Source organism: Entelurus aequoreus, linkage group LG12 (assembly GCF_033978785.1).
Source record: "Entelurus aequoreus isolate RoL-2023_Sb linkage group LG12, RoL_Eaeq_v1.1, whole genome shotgun sequence".
Classification (NCBI taxonomy): Eukaryota; Metazoa; Chordata; class Actinopteri; order Syngnathiformes; family Syngnathidae; genus Entelurus; species Entelurus aequoreus.
In genome coordinates this window covers 11532432-11551235 of record NC_084742.1, presented here as the reverse complement: position 1 = coordinate 11551235, position 18804 = coordinate 11532432, and the positions used below count along the sequence as shown (strand labels likewise).

Below are 18804 nucleotides of genomic sequence, written 5' to 3'. Positions count from 1 at the left end.
TGCACATTCATGTTATCATGGGGCGTTTTGATACCTTTTCAAACATGCAGGAGACATCTACCACTTTTTATGGGCGTTTTAGAAGGAAGCCTGCATTGCATCTACAAGGGCAGCACTTTTCTTCTTTTTTTTTTTTACCGCTGAAGGTGCAAGGGAGGGAGGCTTCACTGCTGTATACCAAGACGCAAAAAATACATACTTTAATACGTTTTTATCATATTAAATGTTATATATGTGCAATGTGAAAAAACGAACGTCATTAAAAGAATGTTAAATGACAACAAATTAATTATTTTTAATCAGTCCCTTAAGTCATCTAGCAGCTATAAAATTATAAAAGGATGTTGCTGAATAGACAATGTGTCTGATATTTTTTTTTATTTCTGACCGTCCAAATATGTTGACATGTACACGTAGGATGGAGGATTCTCGGTGTCATTGCAGAGCGATCACTCCTCTCTCACAACCGTTTGTGTGTCAGTTTTCGCATCCTTTTCAAACGTGCTAAATAGACAAGCGGTAGAAAATGGATGGATGGATAAATAGTGCTCCCAAAACGGCAATGAGTGTTGATAAATCACATTGCACGTGCTAAATATATTTGTGTTTCCTCCTCCCAGTATTGAGTGTTTTGATGATCAGCATATATTCTCCATATTAATGAAGACAGAGAGGTCAAATTAATTGAACACCTTACTTAAGAGACACAATCCACTTTGCACACGCTTAGTAGATCAGCTTTGCGTGTGCTATCAGGTTTGCACATGTTTTAGTACACGCAAACCTACGGTAAATCAGGCCCTGAATGTTACCTTCTTCTTTCTATTACCGGCTATAGTGACTCTGAGGTTTGCTAGGTCTTAAGCTATATAAATGTAAATAAGTTATATTTTGACAGTGTTGAGTTCCCCAAGAGATGATAAGAGAGACACTTCAGCTTGCTTACAGGAAGTTGCTCTTTGTGTTGCCTAATGTGTGTTTGTTGTGCTGTCAGTTATGTGTTTGCAACATAATTGTAGTTAGTTTGTAGTTCAGGGATATTCAAATGGTGGCCATTTAAGTATCCCTGAAATAGACATTAACTAGAATAACGGTGCAAACACAGAAGGGATCATTTCCAAACTTGGGAAGGACTGACATTTTTATTCAATATAATTAGTAATTGTGAAAAATAGATATTTAAAAATATATATGTTCTTTTGTTGGCGAAGGTTATTATTTTTGTTTGAAGTATCTTGAACTCAGTAGTGTCATTCACTCTGTTTATCAAATTTTTGGTAATGATTATTTTGCAGCCATACGCAATTTTTAAAAAGTACTGGGATGAGTCACCAACATGTTTGATTCCTGTTTTTTACACTAGATTTGGCAGAATGATGACATGGGCAAACAGCATCTTTAGCATGCAGGCGTCTTCTTAGGCTTTCAAAACACTTCCAGGTAGCTGATGAGGTTTGATGTGTTGAAGCGCGATGTTTTTTTTCCCCTACTGGTGGAATGTTTGCAGACCATTTGGTGCAACGTTAAATGTCTTCCTCTGGTACAGTGAAGAAGTCCCACATATTTGTTTACATTGAGCTCAGGGGAAGTTTATGACAAGTAGGAGAAAAGGAGCACTTTCCCTTACCCACCTACAGCACAGTACGGGTAATTTTGCCTCAATAGTGTTTTTGTTTTTTTAATTGGTTATTGCAGCAATTTTTTTATGTAATGTAATAATTCCTTATATCGGCGTGATATTATTATTAGAGATGTCCGATAATGGCTTTTTTGCCGATATCCGATATTGTCCAACTCTTAATTACAGATTCCGATATCAACCGTATATTGTAACGTCCCGGAAGAGTTAGTGCTGCAAGGGGTTCCGGGTATTTGTTCTGTTGTGTTTATGTTGTGTTACGGTGCGGATGTTCTCCCGAAATGTGTTTGTCATTCATGTTTGGTGTGGGTTCACAGTGTGGCGCAAATTTGTAACAGTGTTAAAGTTGTTTATACGGCCACCCTCAGTGTGACCTGTATGGCTGTTGACCAAGTATGCGTTGCATTCACTTGTGTGTGTGAAAAGCCGCATATATTATGTGACTGGGCCGGCACGCAAAGGCAGTGCCTTTAAGGTTTATACACAGCGGCGTTTTAAGAAGTCATAAATTTTACTTTTTGAAACCGATACCGATAATTTTGAAACCGATACCGATAATTTCCGATATTACATTTTAAAGCATTTATCGGCCGATAATATCGGCAGTCCGATATTATCGGACATCTCTAATTATTATTATATTTTTTTGTTAAATCTTAAAGCAGTATTGCTAATAATCAATTTTTACATACAGCAGCTTTATTTAATACGTATTCTCATATGTCTGCTGTCACTTAAGAGTTGAGAGGCTCCTTTTACCAAATACTGTATGGTCAAAGCATCACTTCCTCCTCATTCGCCGGCGTGTCTTCACGATTTGGTCTTACCGAAACAAATGTGGTTGTCGTCCGTCTGATCCACATTGTCCATGTTTGTTCTTCCTCCCATAGCTGTGGCTGGGAATGCCGGCCTGGTACGTGGCGGCGTGCCGCGCCAACGTCAAGAGCGGCGCCATCATGTCGGCCCTCTCCGACACGGAGATCCAGCGGGAGATCGGAATCAGCAACCCTCTCCACCGCCTCAAGCTCCGCCTCGCCATCCAGGAGATGGTCTCCCTCACCAGCCCGTCGGCGCCGCCCACCTCCAGAACTGTGAGTCCAAACGGGACCCGGGGTGTGCACTTTTGTGTGTGGCGGCGTCGCGCGCGCTAATTGCATGCTAACCGGTCTGTGCGCACCGGAGCTGTGTCGTGCTGTGTGTTCCGTCCCCCGCCCTTTGACCCCCTGGCCGGGTGAGCCGGGCCCATTGGTGGTCCTGACTGTGATGCAAAAACACTGTCGGCTTACAGCGGTGCTGCTCTTCTTCTTTAACACTGCTTGCGCCTCCTGTTGGACGTCTTCCACTACTACCACCGCTGCCCTTGTAGCCGTCTGGCAACGTGTGGGTGACCCACGAGGAGATGGAGACCATGGCGGCCCCTTCCAAAACGGTCAGTTCCCCTCCAACGCTTTCTCGCCGCCTTCTTTTCTCTCGTGTGCCGCTTTTTGAGTCTCCTGACCTCAATGGAGCGTTCCGCTAAAACTGTTTTTGTGCCTCTCTCAGAAGTCCCAGTCTGACGAGGGCAGCTGGGCTCAGGTAATGAGAAGCCAACTTCACCATGGGATCGTCCGGGAAATGTTCATGCTTGCTTTCTTCCGCTGCGAAGACGCTGGCGTACGGCGACATGAACCACGAGTGGATCGGGAACGAGTGGCTGCCCAGTCTCGGACTACCTCAGTACCGCAGCTACTTCATGGAGTGCCTGGTGGACGCGCGCATGCTGGACCACCTGACCAAGAAGGACCTGAGGGTGCACCTGAAGATGGTGGACAGCTTCCACAGGTAACAAAGCGCCGCCGACCGTACTTTTGCTTACAAGACTACAATTGGTTTGCGGTATATATTCCATATAAATTAGAGATGTCCGATAATGGCTTTTTGCCCATATCCGATATTTTCCAACTCTTAATTACCGATTCCGATACCGATATATACAGTTGTGGAATTAACACATTATTATGCCTAATTTTGTTGTGATGCCCCGCTGGATGCATTAAACAATGTAACAAGGTTTTCCAAAATAAATCAACTCAAGTTATGGAAAAAAATGCCAACATGGCACTGCCATATTTATTATTGAAGTCACAAAGTGCATTATTTATTTTAACATGCCTCAAAACAGCAGCTTGGAATTTGGGACATGAGAGAGCAGGAGGATGTTGAGGTGGGGGGGGGCGGAGTTGAGGGGGGGGGGGGTATATTGTAGCGTCCCGGAATAGTTAGTGCTGCAAGGGGTTCTGGGTATTTGTTCTGTTGTGTTTATGTTGTGTTACGGTGCGGATGTTCTCCCTTGTCATTCTTGTTTGGTGTGGGTTCACAGTGTGGCGCATATTTGTAACAGAGTTAAAGTTGTTTATACGGTCACCCTCAGTGTGACCTGTATGGCTGTTGACCAAGTATGCGTTGCATTCACCTGTGTGTGAAAAGCCGTAGATATTATGTGAAGGCACGCAAAGGCAGTGCCTTTAAGGTTTATTGCCGCTCTGTACATCTCCGTACGTCCGTGTACACAGCGGCGTTTTAAAAAGTCATAAATTTTACTTTTTGAAACCGATAGCGATAATTTTGAAACCGATACCGATAATTTCCGATAATACATTTTAAAGCATTTATCGGCCGATAACAGAGGTGTGGACTCGAGTCACATGACTTGGACTCGAGTCAGACTCGAGTCATGAATTTGATGACTTTAGACTCGACTTGACAAAATGTAAAGAGACTTGCAACTCGACTTAGACTTTAACATCAATGACTTGTGACTTCACTTGGACTTGAGCCTTTTGACTTGACATGACTTGCTACTTTCCCCAAAACCCAAAGATTAAAAAGTTATTTGGGAGCGCGCCGCTCCGTATTTTTCCTTTTCTTCGTCTGTGTCTATCAGCATGTTGTTCCTGTCAGCGTGTGTGCTCTCAGTACAACAGCCAATCAAATTAGATCTACGCTGTTTTCATCCCACAGCTCTCATCCAATCAAATTGCAGGACAACCAATGAAGAAGAATTGTCAAACAATGCGGCAGTGAGAAACAATTATGCCAAAGTTAATTTCGTTCGGGTATTAAAACTACGACTCGGTCAACAAAAAACGAATAGCCCTATGCAAATCATGCAGTTCGAATATTATAGACGGAGACGTAACAACTTCCAACTTCGTTCGACATTTGAAGATGCACAAAGAAGGGTAAGTTTTGAATGTAAGATAACGTTTATTGGCTAAGTAACATGACTTTTATTTGCTGTGTAGTTAAACCAGTGAGGCTGTAAACTCACTGCTAACATTATAACCATAGACATCTTCTAAGGGTACACAGCATCGCGCGCTACTGCCTACAGGCGCAGACGAGACGCGGGGCCGCCATCTTGGAGTGGTGATCCGCTCCACTAGTGCAATTCATTTGGCAGGAGCAATGAACTGTCAGCGCATTTAATTCATCTTACCTCACTGAATACCACTGATTTTCACGCGCTTTTTTGTTATATGTGTAGCTATGATAAAGGACACATGTTTTGGCGTGTTTTATTATTCATAGTTTGCTTAACAGTAATATAATATTCTTATATGCTATAAGTGACCAGACATCCGAGATCAAAACTGGGAATATAATCCCAGAGAAAGGGGGAAAAAACGGTCAGCTATTTTTAAATTGAAGAAACAATATGATTAGGTTATATATACATGCGTATATCCTACATAAACAATGTATGAATACATTAGATATCTATATATCTTATAGACTGTATCTCTGTTGCTGCAGCAGCAGAGAGTTTATTCTGTCTTGACACTTTGTATTGATATTTTGTATTACATTCTTCCCTTAAATGATCATGTTTACACTGATTGTTTTATATGTATTTTTTATGTATGTCGCTTTGGATAAAAGCGTCTGCCAAATACTTCAACATATATAAACACCTGAAAGTCTTTATATCAGCTAAAACCACCAATCTGTTTCACTGGATTCAGAATAAAACCAAATTCTGTCTTACCCAACAATGTTAGTATTTGAATATTGTTACTTGAAGACTTATTCCTGGTTACAATTATACTGTTAAGAAAGTATTGTCTTATATTTTGCCTAAAATGAGAATGCATCATAATCAGTGGCGGCTGGTGAATTTTGTTTTAGGTGGGGCTGAAAGTTTGTAAACCAAACCCCTGTAGGGGCGTCATCCTCCCCCAGAAGATTTATTTGTGATTTTCACATACAAATATTAAAGATCTTTGCTCCTTCTCAACTCTGTGGTAATATTATTTTCATAAAATACAACCAATAGTACATTAATGTTAAATCTTACTTGTGAAAAGTAATCACCCGATTTCTATTTTCAACAGTCCGCTCATTTGAGTTGGAAAACGCTGAACACCATCTTTGTTTTCTACCTGTCAACTGTCAGTTTAGGCTGCTCGCCGGCTCCTCATCACCACTTCAAGATGGCGGCCAAATTGCTCATGTCACAGCAGCCAATGCTGCGTCTACTTATAAGATGTCTATGGTTATAACGTCATTGCAAACACGGCAATATGTTGCGTCTACTGCAGTTCGCTACCTTATTCATACTTTTTGTCAAGTGATTTTTTTTAAGCAGGGTTGCATGAGGTACCTATACTTAACGTTACGTTAGTCAATGTATCACACACAGTAACGTAACGTTAGACGGCGGTCAGCAGCACCGCGTATTTTAGCCACCTACAAAAACACAAACATAGTCAAATAAAGGTCAGTTAAAATGTATACTATATTAAGAATATGTGAACATATTGCATAGGGCCCTGACATCTAAAAAGTACAACTCTGTTCATTGTTTTGTTCATGTTTTTGTTATGTTTTTCATATGTACGCACACATCAACACACATACAGTATGAGATGAGATCAATGAGATAAGGTAAGAACAGGATAGAAACTGCTGTGGAACTACCGGTAGTTACAATGCAATGTGCCAAGGAAATACAATGTTAACACTTTTGTGCAAATAAGTACAGTTGCACTTGTTTTTTCAAATGTGTTTATTCTGTAAAGGAATGAGTTAAATGTTTAAAATGACTGGATAATAGTGCTATTATGAAGTGCAATGTCAGCACTATTTTTTTTCCCTGCAATTTCAAATGCACTTGTTTTAATAAATAAATACAGCGTTTTAAAAGCATACACAATCTGTGTAAAAATATTAGTCTGTGGTTAAAAGGACTTGAAAGGACTCGAAATTCAAAATGCAGGACTTGGGACTTGACTTGAGACTTTCCAGTCTTGACTTTGGACTTGACTCGGGACTTGCCTGTCTTGACTCGGGACTTGACTCGAGACTTGAGGGCAAAGACTTGAGACTTACTTGTGACTTGCAAAGCAATGACTTGGTCCCACCTCTGGCCGATAATATCGTCACTCCGATATTAGCGGACATCCCTAATATAAATGATATCAATTTGGCATACAATATTTCAAAACAATCGTCATATCGTGATAAAACATGTTGATGACACATTCTAGCGACAAGTTAGCGGCTAGCGTCCCTCCATAGCGCAAAGCCACTTCTAAGTCACTAATCCTCACCTCCATGGCGGCAAAAAGTCAGTAATCTTTCATTATCACTGGAGGACGAGGAATAGCTCAACATGGCACACTACACACCGTAGAAGGATATGCTAACCGCTAAGCTAGAGCTCTTGAATATAAACAAGTGTGGCCGGACCAATACAAATATTGACATTAATGATATTAAGTGTAGTATCAGTATATTTTCAATAGTGTTTGGAAAATTACTTTTAAAAAGTAATTGATTATAGTTATTTGTTACTTGGCCAAAAAACTAATTTAATAACAAACGGAAATATTATTTAATAAATGTAATTAATGCCTAGGGCGGAGGTCTGCAACGCGGGGCTCTCGAGCCACATGCGGCTCTTTAGCGCCGCCTTAGTGGCTCCCTGAAGCTTTTTCAAATATGTATATAAATGGAAACCGATGAGGAAAAATATATATTTTTTGTTTTAATATGGTTTCTGTAGGAGGACAAACATGACACAAACCTTCCTAATTGTTAGAAATCCCACTGTTTACATTAAACATGCTTCACTGATGAGAGTATTTGGCGCCATTTCGTCCTACTAATTTCGGATGTCCTTGAACGCACCGTAGTTTGTTCACATGTACAACTTTCCTTGATGCTGCCACAGAAAGACGTGTTTTATGCCACTTCTTCTTTGTCTCTATTTGTCCATCAAACTTTTTATGCTGTGCTGAATGCACAAAGGTGAGCTTTGTTGATGTTATTGACTTGTGTGGCGTGCTAGTCAGGCATATTTGGTCACTGCATGACTGCAAGCTAATCGATGCTAACATGCTATTTATGCTAGCTGTGTGTACATAATGCATCATTATGCCTCGTATTTTAGGTGTATTTAAGGTCATTTAATTTGCAGTTTCCGTTTCTTTCAACTTAAAAACACACATCTTTACCTTTGGTCATTCTAAGCCAGTAATTTCACACCTTCTCAAAAGCCTTCGTTTTACTAATGCTTTCCAATGTTGTAAAAATGTGTAGAATGAATATTACATTTCATCATTTCTGTCAACCAAGATTTGCGTCAGCCTGCGACACATAGACATTTTGATAGTAGGCTATTATAGACACTTACATCATGTGTTGCCTTCATTATAACACTTTTACAAGACTTTTAAAGTCATTTTGATAGTAGGCTAATATAGACACTTACATCATGTGTTGCCTTCATTATAACACTTATATAAGACTTTTAAAGTCATTTTGATAGTAGGCTAATATAGACACTTACATCATGTGTTACTTTCATTGTAACTCTTATATAAGGCTTTACATTTTTTGCGGCTCCAGACAGATTTTTTTTTTTGTACTTTTTGGTCCAGTTTGGCTCTTTCAACATTTTGGGTTGCCGACCCCTGGCCTAGGGGAAGTAATTATTGCGTAACTTTAAACAAAAAAAAATACTATCTGGCATCTGCAGTTGAGATGAGATGAGGGTAGAGTGTGTGTATGTGCCTTTAAAAGGTAGTGCCTGTTGCTAAGTTACGAGTGATGTCAGCGCCCAGACAGAGCAGCATTAGCTAAGCTGTGTTTGTTTGCTCAGACTCGCAGTTTGCGTGTAGTGACGCCATCTCTGTTGAATCTTCTCACTGGATTGTGTTAGCACGAGTTAATAAAGAGGCAGAATGTTCTTCCATGGCTGTATTCTCCTTCACGAAATGGGTATTGTCGGATTGCTTGTCACTTCAATTATTGATCTGTTGTCCATTATTCCCACAAAGTAGAAGTGTTTCTCTGCGTGTACTTACATGTTTGCTGTGTAATGTTGCCTCTTCCTAATTGATATCAAATTCATTTCAGTGTGGTGCCGGTTATTGCTTTCAACAGTAAAAAGATATTTCCTGCATTGAACTTGCTGTGCTTCTGACGCTGTCTTGTCAACCACAACAAAAGCAGCGTGCCACGTGACATTAAGCGTCTCGCTAACGGCGTTGTGACCTACATAAAAGTAATTTGATTACTCGTCACTAGTAAAAGTAACAGCGTTGAAAGTAACACTGTTGACTCAAACGATATTTTTTATTATCACAAAATCATTTTTTTTGTCGTTTTTGGTATTGTTTACAAACTCCTGGACACAGGAAGACTTTAAGAACAAAAACCAAAATATTAAAATCAGAGCCAATATTACTTTTCGCTTATGTTTGTTTATTTTGCTCAAAAAGTTTTATGTAGTAAAATTAGATGAGGAAATCATTTAAATATTTAATTGACATTTTTACACAGTCATCCTGTTTTTTTATCTGGTTATAATAGTGATAAAAAAGGAATTAGTCAATGATCCTTAAAATGTGAAGTATCAGCATTGGTATGACCGAACAGTAGGGATGATACTCGAAACCGGTTTTCCCGGTTGTTTGATAAGAAAAGAACCGAGTCCTCTGACTCGAATCCCTTTTTGAGAACCGGTACCCGTTATCGAGACCACTATAGTAAAGGAAAAGAGTTGATTCTTTATTCGAATCCCGTCCCGACCAGAAATGCTCCGTGGGACATCACAATAAATGACGTCATGTAGCTCAGTCATTAGGCGCAGATAGCGAAAGCAGGAAAACAATGGATGGGAAAAAGCGCTCCAAGGTGTAATAAAGTTCAAAACAAAAGCTATAATCCATCGAATAACTTTACTGAGAGATTTTAGCAGGGTAAAACACATGACGAACACTTTTACGACCAACCGGAAACATAGCAACGCACCTCCTTTACGGCAGCTGCCGCAACGTTCTTAAAACAACCGCACCACATACATATATATACAACATATCTCCCTTTTTTAACTTTTGTTTTTCTTTCCTTATAAACAAAACAAAATCACACTGTAGATGTGTTGTCTGTCTAATTATAAATAATGCAGACGAGGCGTGTTGGCTGAGTTCTTGACGTTTACTTTCACAGCGTGGCAACATGCAACACTTTTCAGGGCTACCGCGCATGCTCGTAACTCCCGTTGCATGCTGGGTAGTGTAGTTGTTATATTCTCTAGCTCATAACATTTTTCCCCCATAAAGAAATAATGTTAACTCAATAAAGTGTATTTCTTTTTTTAGCTTTAACTTTTCATTTATTAGCATTGTAACCACATTTGCAAAGAACGTTTCCCTTCATAGAATGTTCTTTCAATAAAGAAATACAGTGCAAAAATGTCTAAGCATTATAACAAACAGTTATGTCAAATAGCAGCAGAAGTGCACTTTTTGGAGAGCTGTATTATTTTCAGTTTTGTGCCCAAGGGACTGATTTTATTTAACACTATATTATTATTTATACACCTATAGTGATCACAGAGACAGGTTGTTTTTGTGTTACTGTATATATTTGTTTCTCTGAAAAATCCCACTTAATATACTTTGGGTAACAACAGTCAATATTTATTTATTTTATTTTATTTTTTTAGGTGGGTAACAGTCAATATTTATTTATTTATTAGATTTTATTTTTTTATTATATAATAAAAGTGAGCTTTTGTTAAACCAAATATGTTTTTTTCCATATACAACAACCTATCTGGACTCGATAAGAGAATCGATAAGGAATCGGTTCGATAAGAGGATTCGATAATAGGCTCGAACTCGATAATTCCTTATCAAACATCATCCCTACCGAACAGCCCCTGTAACTACTTGGTATTGGATTGATACCCAAATTTGTAGTATCGCCCAAAACTAATGTAACGTATCCAAACAACAGAACAATACGTGTTTGTTACATTTCAACAGAAGTGTAGATAGAACAATGTTACAGCAGAAAATAACCAGTAAATTAGCAAGTAGATTAATAATAGTCTTGAGAAAATAATGGAACTGAAAATGACGCAATATGTAACTGCTTATATCAGCAGCTAAATTAGTAGCCTTTTAAAGACGTTTTGGAATGGTTCTATTATCATTTACATTCCAAATAATATATTGTGATATGTATATATTATATAGCCTGAGGGTTCCTGGTTCGATCCCCAGCTTCTGCCATCCTAGTCACGTCCGTTGTGTCCTTGAGCAAGACACTTCACCCTTGCTCCTGATGGGTCGTGGTTAGGACCTTGCAAGGCAGCTTCCCACACAATCAGTGTGTGAATGGGTGAATGTGGAAATAGTGTCAAAGAGCTTTGAGTACCTTGAAGGTAGAAAAGCGCTATACAAGTATACATTTACCACATCGTTATCGCAGGAGGCTGCAATATATATCAGGATACAGATTTTAGGCCGCACCGCTCATCCCTAACTACAAAGTGTTTGAATCCCAGAACTAGTTTACAGTACGGCATCATGGGTCTGAAGAAGCTCAACTACGACAGGAAGGAGTTGGAGCGACGGCGGGAGACCAGCCAGCACGAAATGAGAGGTGAGCTCCCGTCGCTCAAGAACAAAAAAATAGCGAGAAGGAATTTATGAATCGTTTCCCCTCCCTGCAGACGTTCTGGTGTGGAGCAACGAGCGCGTGGTCCGCTGGGTGCAGAGCATCGGCCTGAGGGACTACGCCGGCATCCTGCACGAGAGCGGCGTGCACGGAGCGCTGGTCGCCCTGGACGACAACTTTGACTACAGCAGCCTGGCTCTGGTGCTGCAGATCCCCAACCAAAACACTCAGGTAACTTCTGGAAGTCACGGACGCTTTTAGGGAGGAGGAGATTAAATTTTGATAACACTAAATTGTTGAAGTCCTGCGTGAAGCTTTTAGACCACTTTTAGCTTCGTCTGACTTTTAAGAAGTTCAACAAACAATTTTAAAGTTCACTTCAACCTGCACATCATCTCTTTTATCTTAACTCTGAATTATGAATTTTATTGATCATTGCTGTGACAATATTTTGTTTATTTACCAAATAAGAAAAGTTAATTTGTAGAGATGTCCGATCACATCGGACTGCCGATATTATCGGCCGATAAATGCTTTAAAATGTAATATCGGAAATGATCGGTATCTGTTTCAAAAAGTAAAATGTATGACTTTTTAAAACGCCGCTGTACGGAGTGGTACACGGACGTAGGGAGAAGTACAAAGCGCCAATAAACCTTAAAGGCACTACCTTTGCGTGCCGGCCCAATCACATGATATCTACGGCTTTTCACACACACAAGTGAATGCAATTCATACTTGGTCAACAGCCATACAGGTCACACTGAGGGTGGGCCGTATAAACAACTTTAACACTGTTACAAATAAGCGCCAAACTGTGAACCCACACCAGACAAGAATGACAAACACATTTCGGGAGAACATCCGCACCGTAACACAACATAAACACAACAGAACAAATACCCAGAACCCCTTGCAGCACTAACTCTTCCGGGACGCTACAATATACACCCCCCGCTACATCCCCGCCCTCACCTCAACCCCGCCCCCCAAACCCCGCCCACCTCAACCTCCTCATGGTCTCTCAGGGAGAGTATGTACCAAATTCCAAGCTGCTGTTTTGAGGCATGTTAAAAAAAATAATGCACTTTGTGACTTCAATAATAAATATGGCAGTGCCATGTTGGCATTTTTTTCCATAACTTGAGTTGATTTATTTTGGAAAACCTTGTTACATTGTTTAATGCATCCAGCGGGGCATCACAACAAAATTACGCATAATAATGTGTTAATTCCACGACTGTATGTATCATATCGGTTGATAACGGAATTGGTAATTAAGAGTTGGACAATATCGGAATATCGGATATTGGCAAAAAAGCCATTATCGGACATCTCTATTAAATTGTGAAAACAATTTAGTTGAATTTGCTTTGCCCCCTTGCGGCTTGATATGGTATAAACCACAGATAGTAGTTGATGTGCTTATCTTTGCGCCATATTTATATTCAGTGTTTTATTATTATTATAGTTAGAGGGATTTTTTTTGGAAACAAAAAGTTTGTCGACAATTCGATTCAAAGGAATCTGATTCGACTGTCAACATTGCAGTCACTGAGTCAATGCAACTCACAAAGGGAAGCGAGTTAAGTACCCAATGTTCCCCTTGCTATCTAACATGCTAGCGTACGTGCTAGCATGAATGTAACGTACACATTAGTGAACATACTAGCTTATGTATAACATGCATGCTAGAGTATGTGTAGCATGTGCATGCTAGCATACATATATAACATACATGCTAGCGTATGTGTAAAATATACATGCTAGTGTATAGGCTAGCATACTCGCTATAGCGTACATGCTAGAATACACGCTAGTATACACGTTAGCATACACGTAGTGTACATGTTAGCACACACATAGAATAGATGTTAGCAAACACGTAACATATACAGTACAGGCCAAAAGTTTGGACACACCTTCTCATTTCAATGCCTTTTCTTTATTTTCATGACTATTCACATTGTAGATTGTCACTGAAGACATCAAAACTATGACATCTGTGAAGTGAAAACCCTTTCAGGTGACTGACTACCTCTTGAAGCTCATCGAGAGAATGCCAAGAGTGTGCAAAACAGTAATCAAAGTAGAGGGTAGCGAATTTGAAGAAACTAGAATATAACACATGTTTTCAGTTATTTCACCTTTTTTTGTTAAGTACATAACTCCACATGTGTTCATTCATAGTTTTGATGCCTTCAGTGACAATCTACAATGTTAATAGTCATGAAAATAAAGAAAACACATTGAATGAGAGGGTGTGTCTAAACTTTTGGCCTGTACTGTGTACTAGCATACATGCTAGCATACGTCCTAGCATACATAACGGCATACTTTCCAGTGTACATGCTAGCATACGTGTCGCATACATGATAGCATACGCAAAGCATACTTGCTAGCATATGCTACCGTTTATGCAGGTATATGTATAGCACACATGTTAGCATATCGTCGTCGGCGATCACTCGAAACAAGTATGATTGTCCTCCTGTTGGTGGGATTGCCTTCAGGAGAACGCCTGTGCGTGAAATCTTTTAAAGTGGGGAGACTGGTGCACAGACAGCCACCACACTGTCCTTGGCAAAGAGAAGGCCAGGGTCCAATGGCATGGAGACCAAGACAATTGGGGTCCCATCTTTGCTGCAGCCTTCCTCCGCCTTTGTGACCGTTGTGGAGCTTCTATGCAACCATCATCCGCCCACTCCGCCGTTGAGGTCTTTTTCGACGAGGGAGACACGCAGACTCCGTCACTTCTTAGCTGTGGGGAGCTGTATCCGGTGGCAAGGGAAACCCAGGACGACCGGCACCTCCTCACAGCTGCAGGAAGCTGCAGGAAGCTGCCGGAGCTCCGGTCTGTCGGAGGACCGCCTATGGTGGGCCTCCCAGCACTTGCTTTTCTCTCAGGGTGTGCTCCCCTAGCCTTTTGTCTTCCCAGACTAACCCACAAGGCAGCGGGGCAGTGGTTGGGTGATGCCAGGGCGTGTCCACCAAGCGGGCCTGCGCATCACGCCCCTGGGGACCACATGTTGTTAGCATAAGTATAGCATACGAGCACAGATGCTAGAATACACAAAAAATGTCAACATAGTCAACAATCAGTGAACTACTAAATGTCGACGATATGGAAAATCTAACAAATCTAATTGGACTGAGAAAGCCTTCAGTGGAAGACATCGCTAAAAACGAGTGCAAAGAACAAAAAATATAGGACATGTCAGTGAAATGGACTCCAGTTTCTAAAATAAACCAAAAACGAAAACTCTCTGATCTGCCAGCTGTCACTCTGGCAGCACTTCCCATCTCCTCGTGCTAAAAATAGCCTTTGTGTCGTCATCAGGCCCGTCAGATCCTGGAGCGCGAGTACAATAATCTCCTGGCGCTTGGCACCGACCGGCGGTTGGATGAGGTGAGTGACGTTTGACTTTTGCAATGTCAGCATTTTATTATCACCAAGATGCTGACTCATCCCCCCTGACCCCCTCAGTGCGACGACAAAGACTTCCGGGGTCCGTCGTGGAGGAGACAGTTCCCGCCGCGGGACGTGCACGGGATCAGCATGATGCCCGGCTCGGCCGAGACGCTGCCGGCCGGCTTCCGTCTCACCACCACGTCGGGTTACTCGCGGAGGTTACCCCCTGACGGTAAGTGACCCCCCCCCCCCCCTCCCACATCGTCCAAACATCCGGCATGCGTCCTGAGACGTCTCTCTGTCCTCAGTCCTTTACGAGGACGACGTGTATATGGATAAGGTCAGCTATGCCCCGCCCCCTTTCCTCCCTTTTAAAGGACAGTCTGGTGCTCCCCCACTCCACCTTTCCCCCAAGTCACCTTGCACCTCTGTGTGGGTTTTGCCGAGTTGCAAAACAGTGCGGAGGTGACGCCAGCGGCGGCCACGCTTGATGGCGCCAGCGCTTATCAGGGTTAAACGAGGTTTGCTGGAGCGTGGAAATCAGCCCTAAATCTTGGCGGCGTTCAATTGGTTGCTGTCCTCCTCCTTTGTCCCTGTGCTGTGTGCTTCCTGATCCCGCTTCTGACGCCGCCCGCGGGTTTTGGCCTGACCTTTCTCCCACTGTCGCCCCCTACAGTCGGATCCTCTGCGGTGCAGCGGCTGGACAGCTCCACGGTGAGAACCTACTCGTGCTGAGAGAGAGGAGACGGACCTTAAACTGTTCCCTGTATGTAAGACACAGACCCTCTCTCCCGCCCGCTTGCTAGCTAGCTAGCTACGCCTTGGCCGTGCTGTGCAGCGTTTAATGTGTTTCCAGCAAATGCAAAAAACTACCGTATTTTTCGGAGTATAAGTCGCACCGGCCGAAAATGCATAATAAAGAAGGAAAAAAACATATATAAGTCGCACTGGAGCATAAGTTGCATTTTTGGGGGAAATGTATTTGATAAAACCCAACACCAACAATAGACATTTGAAAGGCAATTTAAAATAAATAAAGACTAGTGAACAACAGGCTGAATAAGTGTACGTTATATGACGCATAAATAACCAACTGAGAACGTGCCTGGTATGTTAACGTAACATATTATGGTAAGAGTCATTCAAATAACTATAACATTTAGAACATGCTATACGTTTACCAAACAATCTGTCACTCCTAATCACTAAATTCGATGAAATCTTATACGTCTAGTCTCTTATGTGAATGAGCTAAATAATCCATCCATTTTCTACCGCTTATTCCCTTCGGGGTCGCGGGGGGCGCTGGAGCCTATCTCAGCTACAATCGGGTAAATAATATTATTTGATCATTTGCGGTAATGTGTTAATAATTTCACACATAAGTCGCTCCTGAGTATAAGTCGCACTCCCGGCCAAACTATGAAAAAAACTGCGACTTATAGTCCGAAAAATACGGTAAACGCCTTATTAAAAGTGACTATGTGGATGTTATTTTATGTCCAGAGGGCGGCCTAATATTAAAACATATTTAGAAAGTCATAAACATTTTTTTTTAATGCTATAGCTATGAAAATATTCTGTTCATAAATGATTCCTAGTTCGTGGAAATTAATTTACCACGGTTAACAGCGATAAACGACGGTTTACTGTATTACTCTTTGCCACCCCAAGTACATTTTGTAGTGCCCTAGGGCAGTGTTTTTCAACCACTGTGTGCCGTGAGATACAGTCTGGTGTGCCATGGGAGATGATCTAATTTCACCTATTTAGGTTAAAAATATTTTTTGCAAACCAGTAATTATAGTCTGCAAATGATGTGTTGTTGTTGTTGAGTGTCGGTGCTGCTTAGAGCTCGGCGGAGTAACCGTGTAATACTCTTCCAGCGGGAAGCAGCGTGCAGGTAAAAAGGTATCTAATGCTTAAACCAAAAATAAACAAAAGGTGAGTGCCCCTAAGAAAAGGCATTGAAGCTTAGGGATGGCTAGGCAGAACGAAACTAAAACTGAACTGGCTACAAAGTAAACAAAAACAGAATGCTGGACAACAGCAAAGACTTACAGCGTGTGGAGCAGACGGCGTCCACAAAGTACATCCATACATGACATGACAATCAACACCAAAATAGGAGCGCGAGACAAGAACTAAAACACTACACACAGGAAAACACCGAAAAAATCAAAATAAGTCAGGGCGGGATGTGACTGGTGGTGACGGTACACCTAGTTTGAGACAAGTGCTATAGTGATGCATGGTTGGTTATGGTTAGAATTCATATCCGACAATTGCGACAACAACTTTTTACTGTCAACTGAGTTTCGTTTAAAATGTAAATATTTCAGTCGTCTTAGAAATACAGTGGTAAATATGTCACCATGACGACATTCGAAGCCATGGTAAATGAGCAATTATCTCTATGGGCGTTTGAATGGACATAGCTGCGATGCTGTTGACTCACCGCTGAATAAAAGTGACCAAGCGAACACCTGCAGAGCACGATGACCGCCTTGATGATCAGCTACTGAAATGGCCCCGGGAGTGTTTGTGCCAGAGGCCGGCCCCGCAGCTTGTGAGGGAGGGAGCCTTTCAAAATAAAAGTTTCAATAGCCTCCTGAGCGAAACAAAGAAATGAAAGCCAGGTAATGATGCGAGGTCTGCGGGGCGATCAGTCACATGAGGGAGGAATGTGATTAAAATGCATTAAAGGTATAGGCCAGGGAGAAGGAGGGCGTTTTACAAAGTAGAAGAAGAGGAAATTTAATAAAGAAGAAGAAGAAGAAGAAGACGTCTTATGAGGCTCATCATCCTCTTCGTTTTGATTGCTCATCATTTTGAGGCCTGCATGACTCCCAAGGAGTCTCTGACATGCAGCACTTCAATGTACACACTTGTAGCCACGCCCACCAGCTCACCTTCTAGTCATCTGCTGCCCCCTGGTGGATCGGTGCACAGTTGCAAACAAAAAACTCTGCAAAAATGTACGTTTGAAAATGTTTACTGGAGTCTTCAGCAATATCCTAGTAAGTGAGGTGTGGTCAAAGATGGCAGACTGACAATGTGACACATTTAAGACCAAGTTAACAAAAATATTGCAAGTACTGCTATTACTACTAATACTATTACTACTAATTATAATACCGTGCTGCTGCTATTACTACTACTTCCCTGTTTCTACTACTAATACTGCTCCTGCATGACATTGGTAAGCTGCAAATAGTTCAAATCTGGGTTTCCCAAACTTGGTAAGATGAAAACACACACTGATAATAAAGAAGCATGAATAATGACAGGAATGAAATAGAGAATACTATTTTAAACTGACTTATTTAATAAGATTTTTGTTTGGGAAGCCTCGATTTTAATGTGAATGCTGTGGAAAAAATGTCTGCATGAATCCTTAAAGACCATCACAAATACTCACTTATATGCTGTATATTATTATTTATGATTACGGACCTTCACACTAAATTGGTGCCATTTTCTTGTCGTAAATCTTTCAAAATACACGTAAATGTAGTCCTTTTTCAACTTTAAATCTGATGAAGCGCATATTAAAATACAACTTTATTTTGTTTTAAGCTGAAGATGACTCATTTGAGTAACAGGAATTAGTTTTTATCGTAGGATTAGCAAACGCAAGAACTATAACCACATTTATGCTATTAGCTTGTTGACATTAATTAGTGATTCTACGTCAATTAGGTAGGGCTGTGCTGAGTTGAAATATCATCAAATATACAGAAAAATATGTTTATGTTGACGTCCTGTGCATCATGTGACATGTAAAATATTCCACGTT

At 41.1% G+C, this 18804-nt stretch overlaps 1 protein-coding gene across 9 annotated transcripts in view; it reads left to right on the top strand.

The window, feature by feature from the left end:
• The window catches only part of ppfia2 (PTPRF interacting protein alpha 2), a 149266-nt gene that overhangs the window by 128628 nt on the left and 1834 nt on the right, over positions 1–18804 (top strand). For 3 of the 9 annotated variants that reach the window (XM_062064699.1, XM_062064698.1, XM_062064702.1), the window contains 10 exons: positions 2530–2730; positions 3006–3068; positions 3182–3214; positions 3285–3460; positions 11481–11578; positions 11649–11824; positions 14934–15002; positions 15081–15237; positions 15314–15345; positions 15682–15719. In XM_062064699.1, the coding sequence (XP_061920683.1) occupies positions 2530–2730; positions 3006–3068; positions 3182–3214; positions 3285–3460; positions 11481–11578; positions 11649–11824; positions 14934–15002; positions 15081–15237; positions 15314–15345; positions 15682–15719 (1043 nt within the window). Of the gene's footprint in view, positions 1–2529; positions 2731–3005; positions 3069–3181; positions 3215–3284; positions 3461–11480; positions 11579–11648; positions 11825–14933; positions 15003–15080; positions 15238–15313; positions 15346–15681; positions 15776–18804 lie in introns of all 9 variants that reach the window. The other 6 variants (XM_062064703.1, XM_062064706.1, XM_062064701.1 and 3 more) reach the window with 5 other exon arrangements.